The sequence below is a fragment of the Mesitornis unicolor genome, unplaced genomic scaffold (assembly GCF_000695765.1).
Source record: "Mesitornis unicolor isolate BGI_N332 unplaced genomic scaffold, ASM69576v1 scaffold964, whole genome shotgun sequence".
Classification (NCBI taxonomy): Eukaryota; Metazoa; Chordata; class Aves; order Mesitornithiformes; family Mesitornithidae; genus Mesitornis; species Mesitornis unicolor.
Window position 1 is genome coordinate 51893 of NW_010180558.1, and position 16367 is coordinate 68259.

At 41.9% G+C, this 16367-nt stretch overlaps 1 protein-coding gene across 1 annotated transcript in view; it reads right to left on the reverse strand.

Moving 5' to 3' along the window:
* Positions 1–13629, reverse strand: part of LOC104535769 (vesicle-associated membrane protein 2-like) — a 38395-nt gene extending 24766 nt beyond the window's left edge. The window contains exons 1-2 of the mRNA XM_010183100.1: positions 13588–13629; positions 12104–12192 (exon numbers count right to left, since the gene is read on the reverse strand). Coding sequence (XP_010181402.1) covers positions 12104–12192; positions 13588–13629 — 131 coding nt within the window. The remainder of the gene's footprint in view (positions 1–12103; positions 12193–13587) is intronic.
* Between the last annotated feature and the right edge of the window lie 2738 nt (positions 13630–16367).

Below are 16367 nucleotides of genomic sequence, written 5' to 3' on the forward strand. Positions count from 1 at the left end.
CGCTTCACTTGTCACAGTACGACTGCTTCTTTTTTCTTCTGTTTTTTCTTTCTTAAAAAAAATAATTATAAACAATTAAAAAATCAAATTTCAAATTAGAAGCGAGCCAGGTAAATTTATTGCTGATGGCACAACATGTGCTCTCTGATGAAAAATCTGAAAGACAGATATTGTGCACACACTGCTGCAGCAAATTCGCTACACAAAAGGTTTTGTGAGGCAGGGTAGTTACAGAAGAGCAAAGACAGTCAAAGGTAGTCAGAGTTATTCATTGATCAAAGGTGAGGAAAGAGGCAAAGAAGAAAGCAGAAGGCAGGGAATGGTTATATTTTATCCCAGTAATCCACTTTGTGAGCCTCACTGGACCAGAACATCTTTCCTTCTACCAGAATCATGCTATTGCAACCTGTTGCTCTTCTATTTCACTCACCTTTTGACCAGTACTTACTATCATGTGTATCACCAAACACCAGGAACACTTGCAGAAATTACAGAGAGTCATGAATAGCAGAAACCACCACCCTGAAGCCACCTTCCCGGCCAAACAGTGAGGGTTGTTGAAGGCAGTTTTATTTCCTAGTACTTTGAGAGAAGAAACATTCAGGAAGAGGACAGAAATCTTCTCTTAAAATGTCAGCTTCTGGAACATTGTGATGGAGACACAATCTCACACTAACTCAATTCTGTGGGACAAATTTGGAGGACATCAGCAAAGGGAAGACATTTATTAGAGCTCTGGGATGATCGTAAGCATGTAAAAGAGCTAAGTAAATAATTTTTACTTACGCTACTCAATTTAAACCAGGATGTTCTATCTTAATTCCCATTAACAGTTACCAATTCTGAAGGAAAAAAATCCATAAAATACGTACAATGGCTATATTTGTCTTAGTTTTCCAGCAAGATAAAGATTCTTCTTTGTTTCCTTTGTCAATGTTTCTACGGTGTAAACCTGTGCAATGCTGAGGTTGCCAGCACCACTGTCTTTAAGAGACAAAAGGGCATTTTGGTTGGCTTTACCCTACTACAAGCATTATCCTAATTAAAATTCACTGTTTGTTCCCCCACTTAAAAAAAGCTCTGTCTTGCAGACTTATGCATTCACTTGAACTTTCAAGCCACTGCCTGCTTGTCTGATCCATATTGTTGCTCTGCCCTGGTGCACCACATGTGACAGACCCAGGACCTATGGGCCATTTACACATTCCCCTTGACTGCAGCCAATTTTATGTGTCTAATACAGGACTACTGCTATATTCAAAAAAATCAGTTTGCTTTACTTCCATGTGTATTACAGACTGGGGACAAGAAGGAATGAGAAAAACACTGGATGCATCCTCTTCTACCTAGTATGGTATTATACTGTCCACAACGCTCAGCTTTTATGAACACAGTTATTGCAGCCAACAGTCAAACACTGTCCTGCTATGAAATGCATTCTCTATTTCACTGATCCTATAGAGACATGACTCAAAATACTTACTACTGTTTTGTTGTCATTAAACTTGCCATAAAGGATACCTCCACAGAGAGAAGGTAAACACCAACAACACATCCTGTGTAAAGAAAAGTAATACTGGGAAGAAACAACTTCTCCATTTTAGATAGTCTGAAAAAAGAAACAAAACTAATTGCTTGTCCCAAAACAACCCATCTAATGCACAGGTATGCCAAAAATACCAGTCTCTCAGGATTTTATTTCTAAAGGCAGAGCAAACCATTGAGTTGCCAATAGAACATGCTTTGCATCTTAACACTCACACGCAGAATAGCTGTTGCACAGCGTTGTGGAAACATCTAAATTAGGCATTCACTGTACACATTTGCACAAAGTAGCTGTCATTAAAAACATCAGCAATTTGAAAAAAATCTGCATACTCCTAGGCAGAAGTGTTTGTTCCTGTGCTGAATATCTTCTCACCTAGAAATCTCACACTTCTCATGATGGATTAATATAGTATACTATAATCTTTGTAAGGTCAGCTTACTTGTCTTTTTGATTTCTGAGTTAACCATCCTGGGCATTTATCTGAATATCACAGAATCACAGAACGTTAGGGATTGGAAGGGACCTCAAAAGATCAAATATACCCAAGAACAAGTTCTATGTAAAATCTATTTGAACTTGGAAATACAAAATACCTACATTCTGGAAAGTAAAGGCTTCTTGAGAAGAACTCTATTTTGATTATGGCAGTAAGTATAAGGAATTCCCAGTTCTAAACACACCCCATTACTTAATTAAAGACAACATAACAAAGTCCTTGAGTTGCTTTCTTAACTTTTTAAACTTTATTTTATTAAGGAAAGCCAATTACAGTATTTTTCTCTTTGTTTCACTTTGAAGACAGAACAGAGACAGCACTAATGTCCTTCTTGGTGCAACAGTGAGGCAGTATGATGTCTAATGTAGCAGTGGGTGTGCATGCCAATATATCCTCGTGTCCTCTTCATTCAGTGTCTCTGGAGCTGTAGTAAAAAGGAAGTAGAAGCAATTTCTTCCATCCCAAAGACAAAGGATCCCTGACTCGGCCCTGCTATTGGGCTTGTTGACTGACATGGGTTAGCAGTAGAAGCAGTGGTATTGCCTAGGTAATAGTTCCTGCAAGAATACTACATAGGGAGATTTATCATGTTGCTTATTTTTTAGCAGGACAGAGATCTTATTTCTCTTCACTATTTCACTTCACTCTTCACATTACTCTCCACGTACTCCCAGTGTACGTGTTCAGTCCAAAGCTAGTCAGCCTTTATCCAGAAAGTGCTTTAAATGGAAACAGGGAAACGATGGCTTAGCATCACCGCCTCTCTACCTCTGTTTGCTCACAGCAATAATACCTAGGGTTCTATTAGCTAATTAGAAGAGTTTGAGAGAGAGAAACCTTTGCTTAAAATTTCAAGTCTCCATTATGAGACAATATTGGTCTGTTTAGTCAGCTCAGAGGTCACACCATCTCTCATGTGCCTAGTATTTTTGCAAGTGCTGAGGCATCCATGTTGCTGCCATTTGAGATGTGAGATTAAAGCAAAAGTTCTCCATCCTGACAACTTCCATTTGTCTCTACTGCTCCCGAGAGAAGGATTCACAAGGTTTACAAGGTTGAAACTTGACAAAACAGAAAATGCAAAGGCTTTTCACAAATTCAAAAGTCCTGTTTGGCATAGGAAAGAGTCAAGGCCCTCGCAAATTCCTCAAATATTCTAAATTAACTGTCTTCTGATCTCAGCCTACAACCAGTCTTTTATGTTATGAAAGAATGAAGCCTAGTTTATTCTCTCGAAGAGACAGCCAGGAAGAATAAATGCACATTGTTCTACTTGGACCAAATTATAGGAAATTGTAGCTCACAGCAGAGGGATTCCCTTTGTTTATTTGACAACACAAGGGAATTACTGCAGTCTTGTCTCCTGCCACCACTGACAGCCTGTTTGATGTGTTTCTGCTGTAAGAGCCCTGAAATGCACACTACCACACCAGTAGAGATTCAAAGGAAGGCCATTTCTGTGGAAGTTAGGCTAGGAGCTCTGTCACTTGGACCTGTAGTTGATGGTTGCTGGTTGCCGAATCTATTATCAATCCATAATCAGGCCACCTCAGAAAGGGAAAAGTCTCAAATACAGGTGGACAAGTCACATTAACCAATGGGAAGCTGCAGAGGAAGGCAGATTTCAAAATAGACCATCTAGAGGTTAACAAGGGACCACAGTGAGAACAACAGAAAACTGCATTCAGCGTGTGAGTCACCGCCTAAGACACCTGGCTGCCGGGGACTGTTATGTGACTGTGCTGTCAAGAGACTTGAATGCTGGCTCAGTGCAGGAAGCTGCAAGTAAACACCTATATTTGTCTTCTAAACACCTCTTCCTCATACAATCACCAAGTTGCTATCTCTGGTCTATTACTCACAATTCTTCCCCATCACCCTTCAAATGAGAGGAGTTTCTGATTCTTTATGCTAAAAAAAAAAAAGGCAATCTGGGATTTAAGATATGAAGAAGTCTTTATCAATTAGCTTCCTTTGTTATTTACATGCATAATCCTGTAAGCAACCTGCACAATCAGTTTCAAAGCAAAACAAAGATTATAGAACTAAACATAAGCCTTTGAGAAAAATCCTTTTAAGTAGAGGAGTTCCACAAATGGTTGCATATATAGAAACACTGAAGCACAATGACTCTGGTCCAGGTTGGAGGAACAGCTGCCTTCACTGTGGACCACATTCAGCCCTATAGACAAGCAATGTTAGAACAAACCCAGAGACAAGCACCACCACCAGACAAACAAACAAACAAAATAACGTGTAGTTTTAAATCGAATTAACATCTGGCTAGTCACTGGTTGTTTTGTTAAATGTTTTACAACATTTGGGGATTTTTCTGGTTCACTCAGCAAAGCATGTAATCCACTGGGAGTTACCTTCTGAACTTCTGAGTTACCTTATGAACTACATTTTTTCGACTTTTTAAAATGTTTTCCTTCAATTTGTGCAATGCCACTGCAGCCTCTCATAGTGAAAGTACATTGTACAGAATAATGTAGCTCTGAGCTGAGCCTGATCTAGAGCCAGTTGCCTATGAGGATTTTGGATTTAACTTCCTAAACAGATACGACCTCTTGGACTTCTTTTCCCTTTGTGGGGTAGCACTTAATCTAAGGGACTTCAATACTAGCAGCCATTCAGTGCAATCAAACTTAAGGTTTCCAGAGTTCCTGCTACAAGAACTGCAGATTCCTCCAAGACTACACCAAGTTACCTGGAAATCTTGGTACCTCTTGTTCACAGACAGTGCACAAGAACAAGGGTATTTCTGAGAGAGGAACTCTGCTCTTCTCTCTGGGTGCAATGCTCCCTTCTCCAAGGTACAGGCCACCTCATCCACACATACTGTCTACCTTCTTAAGCTCTTTCCTCCGCCCAAATACAGAGAGCGTTTGATTCTGTAATCATTATATTTTAGACTAAGTCAAAGTTTCTTCTGTATGCATGACAAGTTTCACCATCCAGACTGCTCATGAAATAGGAAGGGCTGGGACATGGGGCTCAGGACTGAAAACAGGCTTTATTTCTTAAACTGTGGTGAAGGAGATTCTCAGCAAACTGCTATCTGGGAGTCAGCAAGAAGAAAAATATCAACTTGCATAGTTCATAACTGGCTTTGCCAGGAGGAGGTTAAACAAGAAAAGCACCTGTCAGCTGTAATTTCTGTTAGGAGATCGTTCTACTGCTAAAACATTGAAGTCTCTGCACAGAACTCAAAATCAAATCTGCTCAGTCTTCCCCAGAGTTAACTGCATAAACTAATGTCACAACAAGGGCAACAAACATGCTAATGCAAGGGTCTTTGCTTTAACATTGCTGCTGTAGCCACACATCAATTACGAAGATGAAATACAAGACACCATGTTGCTTCATGTATACGAAGCAATTCAGAACTGACATGAAAAATGTGCTGGTCCGTGTCAATGTGCCAAGACACATGGGGTATATTCTGCCTTTCCACCCTTCTCCTAGTCTCCCTAAAATGTTCAGTGCAAAGAGAAAAGAATCAAAATGTTAAGTGGCTTGTAATATTTTTGTATTTATATCATCTAGTAAACAAAGTTGCTGAAAAATGTCACTGTGTGATCTTCATATATGTGTGGGAGACAATATCACAGCTGTCAGGGAATGACTGTACAGCTCCTGGCTGGAAAGAAGTAGTCAAACATTTCAGAAGTGGGCTTTTATAGCCTAGTGGGATCTCTGCTAAACACTTGGGATATCCAGACTGTTGATTGCTTCCAGGAAGGTATGTGCTGATTCATCCTGGCGGTACCCACTCTCAAGCTGAGCTCACTGCAGATCTCAATCAGCGTAAAGGCGCTCAACCGCAGCACTGACATCAGCTCAGAGAATTCTGCCTTGAAATTCTCAGGTAAGCTGATGGGCTGTAAGTCATCATCAAACTCCAGTCAGTTTTTGAAGTGAAGGAAACAACCAGATACCCCAAGACTTCTGGAAGAACTGTTTTGTCACTTAGTGCACTTGTGACAGAAAACAAACAAAGCTGTATTTGTACACAACTGTCCCCTGCAAATATGGGTACTTGGCCAGAACTGGTTCTAGTAAAGCAAGCCTGGGGCATTCACCATTCTCACCCTATGCAAGGGATACAAGATCATTCTGCTGGAGTTTTGCTTATTGATGTGCAATCTGACGCCTATTTAGGAAACTTTTTTACCAGTAGGCAAGTCCAGTTATCTTGTGGTAACTGTTTTGTAAGATTTGATAACACTTAGGATGTTCAGCAGCACAAAGTGCCACGCTAATCAGTTTAGCTGCTTGGTGATAGCACAAAGTGCTCCATGCCTTGCAGGGTTAGATGACAACTTTGGTTTTGCTGTCATTGATTAAAGCTCTTTGTTTCTTTGCTGCCCTTTCCCATCAGAACTGTCAGATGGGTGACAGCTGTTGGGTGCAGCTATTCTCTCTGCGCACTCTGGAAATGGATACTACTGGAGACACATGACAGAAAGAGAAGGGGGAATCATTCTCTACCAGAATTACTGCAAACCTAGGTGGAGTTCAGGAAGCTTTCCCACAGATCAACCTAAAAGTGTATGAAAGAAGGAGAGAGATTGAGAGGAGGGAAGACTTTCGTATCCTTATTTTCCCCAATGTTGCTCTGGATCACTGAGAGCAATAAATGTCTAGTCTTAGAATTTCCCTCTAAACTCCAAAATAACGTGCAAAACAGTATCCCATGCAACAGTCTGTGCCAACAGCTAGTGGATGACAACAGATCAGGTTCATGCTTTCAAGCAGCAGTGCCCTTTGCCTCACTGCAGCACGCTGTAATTAAGGCCCTGAGTAGGGCCAGATTCACTAGCATGATAAAGAGGAGCTATTTTTGTATGTGAATTCAAACGAACAAATGTAATTTCTAACCATTAACCTCCTGAAGCAGATAACAAGTGGGTTTAGGCATAAGAAATTATTTTCATTGTTTCTAGGAAAGGTTTACCAAGACCCATGTATTTCTAAAATGCTGGCACATGGCTTGTCTAAAAGGGCAAGTAGTGCATTACAACCCCCTCAGCCCACCAGACCCAGCACTCTGGCCTTTCTGTGGGTGCAGAGGAGATGCTGAGAAGCCTACAGGGCCAGTTCCCAAGTCCTTTCCTTCACAGATCTGCACTTGCTCTTATATAGACAACCATGTTTCAGTAAAGCTGAGTACTTTGGGTGCATTGCTCACTTTGAAGTTTCAGAGATTGTTTTCAGGAAGAACTGCAGTTCACAAGGCTCACTGAGAAAGGTCACTCCTCATCTCTTCTGCAGAGGTATGTGAAACCTAGACTGAGGAATGAGATCTGGAAAGGCAGGGAAGATGCTGGGCTAAGGATCTGTCCTGCTTTCGACAACCCAAAACCAAGAGGTACCTGCTATCAGCATGGATATAAAGGAGAACTCTGCTGAGTGTGCCCACAGAGCTCCTGTACAGTTCCACAAAGGATCCACCTCCGCAGCCATGCCCTGAAGCAACATAGGGCTAATCCAACAGCCACCATCTTGCTAGATAAATCAGAGATTAAACTCACCATTTCCAGAAGTTACAAGCTGAGCTGCAAAAGCCCACAGCTCTGTAGCAGTGAGTCACGACTCCTGTCTTGGTCAGCACAACTCCTTGGTAACCCTGCCTACTACCAGTAATTCCTGCCACTTCTGATCTGCTGCATGTGACAGTGAGATTTGCTTTCCCTCTGTTATGGATCTGGACACCCTAACTTGATATAAGCCCATATGTTTTCATTAAAATGTGCACTCCACGCTGCTGAGACAGCATTTACAGGGGAACAGAACAATAGCTCTTTCCACGCTACCAAGGTATTGCAAGACGTGGTGTAGATGGGAGCAGACACCAAAACTAGAGAAGATTGCTTTGAATATGAAAGACGAGAAAGCTTGATAATACAGAACCTGGGTTTTGTTCTCTGTGGGAGGAATATGAACTTCTGCATTCAAGCCAAATTTAATAATGCATTCCAGTGATCCCACATTTCTTCCCTTCCCAAATACCATATGCTTTCCCCTTCTATTACAGGTATTTCTGTGGCATCCACTACCAACAGGTTGAAGATAAAAGTACTACCAAGTTATCATGGATGAAAAGTCAAAATCTTGAATGTCTGGGAAACAGTCAAATGTTAGTTTAATCAGCTTCAATGTATTCAATTTTGACTTGACCTTCCAAACAGAAGCACAGAAACACTGCAGCTGGAAGGAACCTCTGGAGATCATCTAGTTCAAGCCCCCACTCAAAGTAGGGCCCACCGGACAAACTTGCTTAGGATATCATCCAGTCAGCTTTTTAATATCTTCAAAAACAGTACACAAAACATCTCTCCTGAGCACGTGCAGTACATTCCTTTAAGAAGTGATTTAAAACCAAATTTTGCAACTTCATTTCAAAGCGTGCCAAGAAGTCTGTTGATAATTTGGTAACAAAACATATTTTCTCACATTCAGAATGGGAAAGAAAAACCTTTTCCCTACATTTTAATTTTTTGATTTCATTTTCCAATTAAAATTTTTGAAGTTCAATATGTAAATTCCCACCTGGACCTGGTGCAAGATCTTAAAAGAAAATAAGCATCCATCCAGTATCAGGCACTAACAACAGTTCAGTACAACACTTATCATTGTGTATTTCCTCTCTTCAACTCTTTTCTAGACCACATAAGGAGTTTTGTAAACTCTATGGACACTTCCTTTCCTACTTAGACTCCAGCATAAGGACACCATCGAATGAAGCAGGACACATCACAGCCTCAGGGTTATTCCCACTGCCCATCAGTTTTGTTTCTGTCTCTAGTTTCTTGCCTCAATTCAGCATGGTATTGACATGTTTCACAATAATCAAAACTACAGTGAAGTTCACAGCACTGACTCCCTACAAACACCAACTGTCGGCTATTTGGTACTTCCAAAACACAAGTAAACTACATTTAGAGTTTGTCGTTTACATTTAGAGAGCATAGATGAGAATGTTCTTTAAAAAGCCAAACAAACAAAAACCCCAAAATCCCACAATTAATTCCTGAAACAATGTGGTTTTGGTCTTCTACAAGATCATCGTAGGAGAATCTTTACTTTCTAGAACAGTTCTCTTTTGACCCTGTGATACTGAGTCTAGAAGGTCGTTTAACACCTGATAAATTTAATTTCTTTCTCATTTACTCTGAAATAGAAATATTTCCATTTTTGTGCATGTTTCTCATAGAATTCTGCATTGGAAGAGATCGAGGAACTTGGTCAGGAACTTCCATTCTAATTATTTCATCCAGTACAGAAGCCACAATATAACTGCAACTAACAAAACACTTACTTGCAAATGTACAGACAGATACATTTCAGTGAGTTACTACTTGGCACAGAAGAACAGAAGGTTGTCATAACTGAGCAGTCATAGAACAAACAACCTTACAATCATTTGATGGTTGCTCAGTGGATAAGAGAAAAAAGCTTAGAGTGCTCAAGTACAGACATAAGAATCAGACATCATCAAAAAGGAACTGCATCATTAAAAAACACCAGGCTAGTTAGTTGCTGGTAATGGCTACAAATAATGACAGTAGGGAGTACTGCATGATGTAGGTGAGGATATTCTCCAAGTCCTAACTGCTTAGAATGAGCAGTTCAGTCAATTTGAACTTATTTGGGACAGTCTGTACTGCCCCTTCCAGGACTCCGTAGACATTTGGCTAAAGCTGTTAGTGAGACTCTTTCATGAGATCTGCATCCTACAGATGGTGGCATAAGAGCGGTAGAAGGAAGGGAAGAAGAGCTGGAAACATCTATGCAAAATGCCTGGAAATCAGTAGGAACAAGTTATGGCCGATGCATAGCAGATTGAACACTAAGTCACACGGAAAGGGTCCACCAAACTAAGTATATTTGGGTTTCATCTGCCTCATACTAGCCTGTTTTGAAAACTGTTTATCATGATAGGCGTCCACTTTGTCTGTACTTGTCACATATAATTCCCAGTTGCTCCCATTCTGGGATTTTCTTCTTTGCTGAGATCCTCAAGACACCATTCAGTTTGATCTCTACACTTCCAAACACTCATCACCCAAATATCCAAAAGATTTATGACCTACTTGGGCCACCCTTATTTCAAGTGGCAAGTATCAGGAAGAACGCTTAATGTGAGCTGGAAGCATTTATTTCCAATGCAATACATGAAGAATAACCCTGTCTGCACGATGACACAAATAAGCAAGTCAGTGGAAGCAAACAATGAACAAAACACATACATCCCTCTGTGGATGCCTCAAAGCAGCAGACAAAATAATAGCTCCTATTCCTAATTCCCGTACTTCAAGGCTCTTACACAGATCTGTGAGTCTTAGAATCAGCAAACAAGGGTCAGAATAGAACCATGCTCAAAACGGGATCCTTTCCCTTTCTCAACATCCTCATCTCATGTACACAGCCCCGCTCCACTGCGCACAGCCTGGTTATTTTCACTACAAGCTCCATTACATCCTTTAAATGAGAAGGTTAACCCACTCCTTCATAGCTTTTCTTGTGTGAACCAATACTACGAGACCCTCAAACCATCAGCTGACTGTAGGGGGAGAAAAAAATGTCAGAAAATGCCAAGACTGAATCTAGCCTTTCTGGGTCTGAGGCAGATGGCCACCAGATGTGAAACCCTGAGAGCTCCAGTGGACTCAGACCTTCCTGCTACCATGGATTTTGGGACTCTGTTGGAATGTATGGCTAAAGGAACACCTGCACCGCTTAGAAGTTTTACCCCTCCTTTTCATGCTGGTTATACTTCCCTAGGACATGCACTGGCTGTACACTTGTAGCTGCTAAACTCCCTGAAAGCAGTGGAACAAGGTTGTGTAGAGAACAGTTCTGAATTGGTTTATCTCTGCTGACCAATACAGGAGAAGGGCAGAGCAAGGAGATTTTGCCAAGTTTCATAAAATGATGACCACAAAAGGAGAACTAAGTACTGCTCTACTAACAGCAGGAGACTACAGCCATGCCATTCTTTTCAGAGAAATTGAAAAGACATTCAACCAGAACAGACTCGTTACAACTGGTGGAACCATTTTAGTCCCATCTGTCCCCTCCAGGATGTACTCATTGGTGCTCTACAACAGGCAGAAGGATTTTTTTTCATTATTGTTTTTTTTTAGAAAGTTCTAACTGCCACCCGAGGAATGAGATACAGTGAGGCAATTCTGCCCCAGGGAGAGACAGGTGCTGTGCTGCTTGTCTCACAAAAGTTGTACCCTGCAATAGAGTACTTTGTGTTGTATTAATGTAATCAAAGGCACCCTGCTGTCTGGTCACTGACCTATCTGTAAACAACAGATGACACGATGCCATGAGCTTCTATTAGATACAATTACCTATTGAAATGTGACCACTGTAAAAGAAATAATACCATATACTTCACCTGCTGCAATTGGTCTAATTTCCATTAAGGAACAAAGCCTATAAGCACCTCAGCTTTGAGCACCGTTTTTTTCTCTTCATCTCCCTTCACTGCTCCTCATATCTCCTCCAAGTAAGTTTATGTGCTTTCCCTTACACCTGGAACAATCTTTCCAGCTACACTATCATAGTCCAACCCTTCTTTATTCTTGCTTTAGGTCGTCTTATATCCCTCTTCTTTCATTCAACTTTTTTATGTTGCAGCTTCCTCTCCTCTGCCTGCACCAAGGTGAAACATGTCTGTTACCTGAATGTATCTTATCTGCCCCGGATTTTACTCACTGCCTTAGAGACCATAGACACAGATTTTCATCTGACATAAATCAGTGCGGGTCTGCTGGGTACTCACTGCCTTAGAGACCTTAGACACAGATTCTCATCTGACATAAATCAGTGCGGGTCTGCTGGGGTGATACACATTCATGAAACAAAGAAGATGGTGAACAAGGAACACTGTTCTCTGGTTTCCAGTACAAGAGTACGGCCAGACAGAACTTCCTATCTGCGAGATCAAAACCAACAGGAAGCAACTTTCACACCCTGCATGGTCCAGCAGTGGAGCTCCTTGCCACAGGACACTGCAAATTGAGCAACTGGACACCTACCTGAAAAATAAACCACAACAAAACCCATTGGGACTCGTGAAATACAAGGAACTTCTCTCAGGTTCAGACACGCCCTGAGCCTTAAATGGCTGGAAACAGGGAAAGTATTCTGGGAATACCACTGCACACCCACTATTTCATTGTGCCCTCAGCACTTTGTTATAGGGAAGTTGTTATAGGGAGCAGCACACCAGGATAAATGAAGCTGTCATTTGACTCAGTGAAGCTCTTCATTGACACCAGTTCACACCAGTGAAGACACAGCATCGTGTCTCACATGCCTGCCTGTGTGCACACAGAAGAGTCCACATTTGCAATACTCTGTAGATCTAACAGCAAGAGAAGTAACCTCTACAGAGTTTTTGGTGCTCACTAGCAATTAGCTTTTATAGTCCAGTGAACAAGTCAGTAGCTAATACACATTTATCTCTGTTGATCATCAGCAACTCAGAAGTGACTGGGACATGATATTCATGCAGACGTTGAAAAAAATGTTTTCACTACAATATCTGGCAATGAAACAGAAGCCAATTGACACTCCCAATGACAAGCTGCTTATTTGTCTTGGCTTTGTTTTGATTATCAAACTGCAAGTCTATATTGCCAAAATAGACAAAAATCTGCTTTTGCTTTTTCTTCTAATTTTTGTCAGAAATTTGATGCAAGCCCCCTGCAGAAGAAATATGACTGGGTTATATTAGCATCACCCTTTCTGATTTACTTACAAATGCTCTCATGAACACCTAGACATACCATGACTGAAGTATGCACAGATTAAGTTAAACATTATCCAAGTTCTTTTTTTGTGTGTTTGAACAGCTTAGATTGTGTAATACTGCACCAGCAAACTCTTGTATTAATCATTGAAGAACAGCTCACATACAAATAAAAGTATTTGATGTCATCAGCTGGCTCTTGATATAAACACAACTAGGCAACTGTAGCTTAAAATGAACTGGCTTTTGCTAGATGCAGTTCAGTGTTTACAAAAGGAGTCTTCTTTTTGATAGCAATTTTTTATTTTATTTTTTTTTTTACTTCCAAAGAGTTCCTTGCTTTGGAAACTTTTTAGACAACACGGACAACAGCTTTTTGTCCAAAATATTATATATAAATAGCATTAAAGAAATTAAAGCCAACATTTCAGAATATGTGATTGTAGACTCTCTTTTGAAAAACCCTCAAGAACAACAGTTAGCTATTGGAAATATTTTAAAAGTAATTTAATCACAGATTGCCAGGGCTGTTTCCACTCCTCCTCTTGTCTGAATCAAATCAAGCTCCAGTTCTTCCAAGACCACCCAATGCCAGCAAGTATTTGGTCCCATACACCACATGTGAGTGACTTTGGTTTAGACATCTTCTCTGGCTGTCGCTTGGGAGTTGCTAGGAATGAGCAATGACTTGAGACGATAGTAATATGATGTATTGTGCTAGCTGAATTATTGTGTGAATTAATAGGCATCTGATCAATTCCTACTTACCTCCAAACCTTCTGGTTTCAGAACTGACTTTGGGGGTTTCATCACCGCGTAGCAGAGAATGCTAATGCTTTCATTAATGCTGAATGTAAAAACTTGGAAGAGATATTTGAAGAGATGCAAACAAGAAGTAACAGATTATTATCAAGTGCTGTTGACAAGATGCCACTGGTACTGGAGATGGTGAGGTTGAATTGATCAGACAGCAAGTATTTGAGAGAGCATGTTTCATTAACATTGAAAATAAACAGGACTCATAGCCATGGATCAGCAGCACTGAGTGACTCAGGCTATCGAACGATCCCGACTTGATCCTGTTGAGGATCTTGGCCCAGCATTTCTTTTGGGTATTAAACCCAGTTAGAAACGTGTCAATAATCCTCTCCACTGCTGCCTGGCAGCTGGATAAACAGCAGTGAGAGCCCTATCTAAGTGCTCACAGGTTAATAGTAATAGCAGATAGATTAGACTTTGATGCTGCTTGCTACAGACTCTAGCTGGCTTAATCACACATGCTAAGCCCCACACCCTGGAAATCCTTCCTCAGAGCCTGCAACCGCACGGATGCCATCCTCAAGAGCCATGGCAGCTTCAGACATTTTATTCCTGTTTCCATTCCTTCACCTCACCCCGCTGACCACGCTGCACATCCCACAACCACCAAACCGACGCCGGATCGCAGAAGTTAAATCCCCTCGGCTGCGGGAGCAACAGGGTAGCACCCCGCGATCTCTCCGAAGTCTGCACAGCAACTCTCCTGCCCCCACGGCTGTCAACTTTCCGCGCGTTTCTCAGCGGGGCAGCCCAGCCCGCAGCCGGGTGTGGGACGGGGGCGTGGGCCGCACCTCCCCGCCGCGGGGCCGGGGCGGGCCGCCCGGGTACTCACATGGTGGGCAGCCGAGGAGGTGCCGAGCGGCGCAGGGTCTGCTGTCTGCCTCTCCAGCAAAGATGGCTTTCCGGCTCTGCTCCTGCTGCAAGCAGCCTCCTAGTATTGTAGGCACTGTTGCTGAGATAGGAGGAGTAGGCACCGGCTACTGAGCATGCCTGAGCTTCACATCACAGGGTAGGAAGTGGAGGCAAGGCACAGAGGTACCCCCTTCCCCACCCTCCTGCCAGGGAGAAAAAAGTCCAAGAGTGACTAACGCAGACGGAGCATCTCGCTCCTGCCCGCATGCCGCCTCCTGCGGAGCAGGAAATGTCTCGCTGGGGTGTGATAACCAGAGCTGGCTTTGTTCCAGCAGGAGGTTATTCAGGTGAAAACCTTGGCGTGTTTCTGTAACCACCTTCTTTCTCTCTCCTCTGTAGAAAGAAAAAAGGGGAAACAAAAAGAAAAAAAGACGTGAGATATTGCTATTCAGTCTGTGCTGTCATGGGTAAGTATTTGCAAATGAAAAAAAGCAAGCTGTCAGGATTAGATCATAGTATCATAACTATTAGATCATAGTATCATTAGAGCAAAACCAGAGGCAGATAAGCTACTAGATCAAGCACTGCTTCTTGAATGACTCTGTGTCTCAGATGAAATACAGCCGTTGCCAAGTTTCTGTGCTCCTGGCTTTGACTTCTTGCAGCCTTCACCTCACACTCAACCTAGGTCCAGTGCCTTGAATCTCCTCCATTATCATTGGCACTTCTGTTGCACACTCTCCACCCCTGTACAGAACAAAACTTCTTCTGAAGCAGGACATGCTCCTTTGCACTTAAACCAAGGCTATCACATACTCTAGAGACCAAGGAAGAAGAAAGTCTACTTCAAGAAGTGGGAACTTAATGTTGCTGTCCCCAGTGATACCTTGTTCCATTTTACTTGTAAAAGAATACTCCACCAGTCATGCCTTTGCTAACTTTCCATCAATTTTAGTAACAGCCAGCACAAGCCTTTAAAACCCAGTATCTACCCAAGTAAGGCACGGGTTTACCCAGAACACAGAGGAGCTTTTGTAGGTATCTAGACCTCAGATTTTGGGGTGCCTGTTGGAGATAAAGTACATCGGTGTCATCAGATCAAATCTGCATGCAGGAGCCAAAGAAAAAAAATGAGCTGCTCCTCAAAGCAACACACAAAGGTACACATACTAGGAGTAAACAATGCATCAGTCCCAACTTCTAAACTTCACATCACCAGTTGAATATTTTCACGGGGCAAGAAAGTAACCAGAGACTGTGACAACGGCCACAGCAGTGGTACACAGCCCAGACATTAGGACACTCAGTAATTACCTAAATCTAGCCTTATTCAGGTGCAAGGCCCCAGCTATCAGCTCTGAAAGGGAACCAGCCACTCGGCTTGGGAATGGTTGAACACCTCAAAGCGACTTATTCACAGGAACCTCTCTCTCTTCTTCCTCTGCTGCCCAAGAGCTTGCTTACTGCATTCAAGACTCATTATACCTAATGCCACTGGAACATGATTGTCTTTTCTACTGAAGCTGATGATTTGGACAAATAAATAAATAAATATCACTTAGGGCAGCACTTTGAGCCTTAGTTTTCTACATCTGACTGCACCACTGAGGGCTTGCTCATATATTGCACTCATAACAGCCTGGCCCTAGGAAACTTTTCCTGATGGAAGTAAACAAACATTTCAAACTGGATTTTCTCTATGAAAAGCTAGAGTTTCAACCAGCTGACAGGCCCTGATGACAATCCGAAGATTTCTGATTAGTTTTAAGCTTTGTCCATCCATGGGCCACTTAGCACAGCACTTCTCACCTGGAATTTCTCCATAACTATTTCCCCTTGAGGACTGTTTACTTTTCAGATATCCCAGACAAAGATAT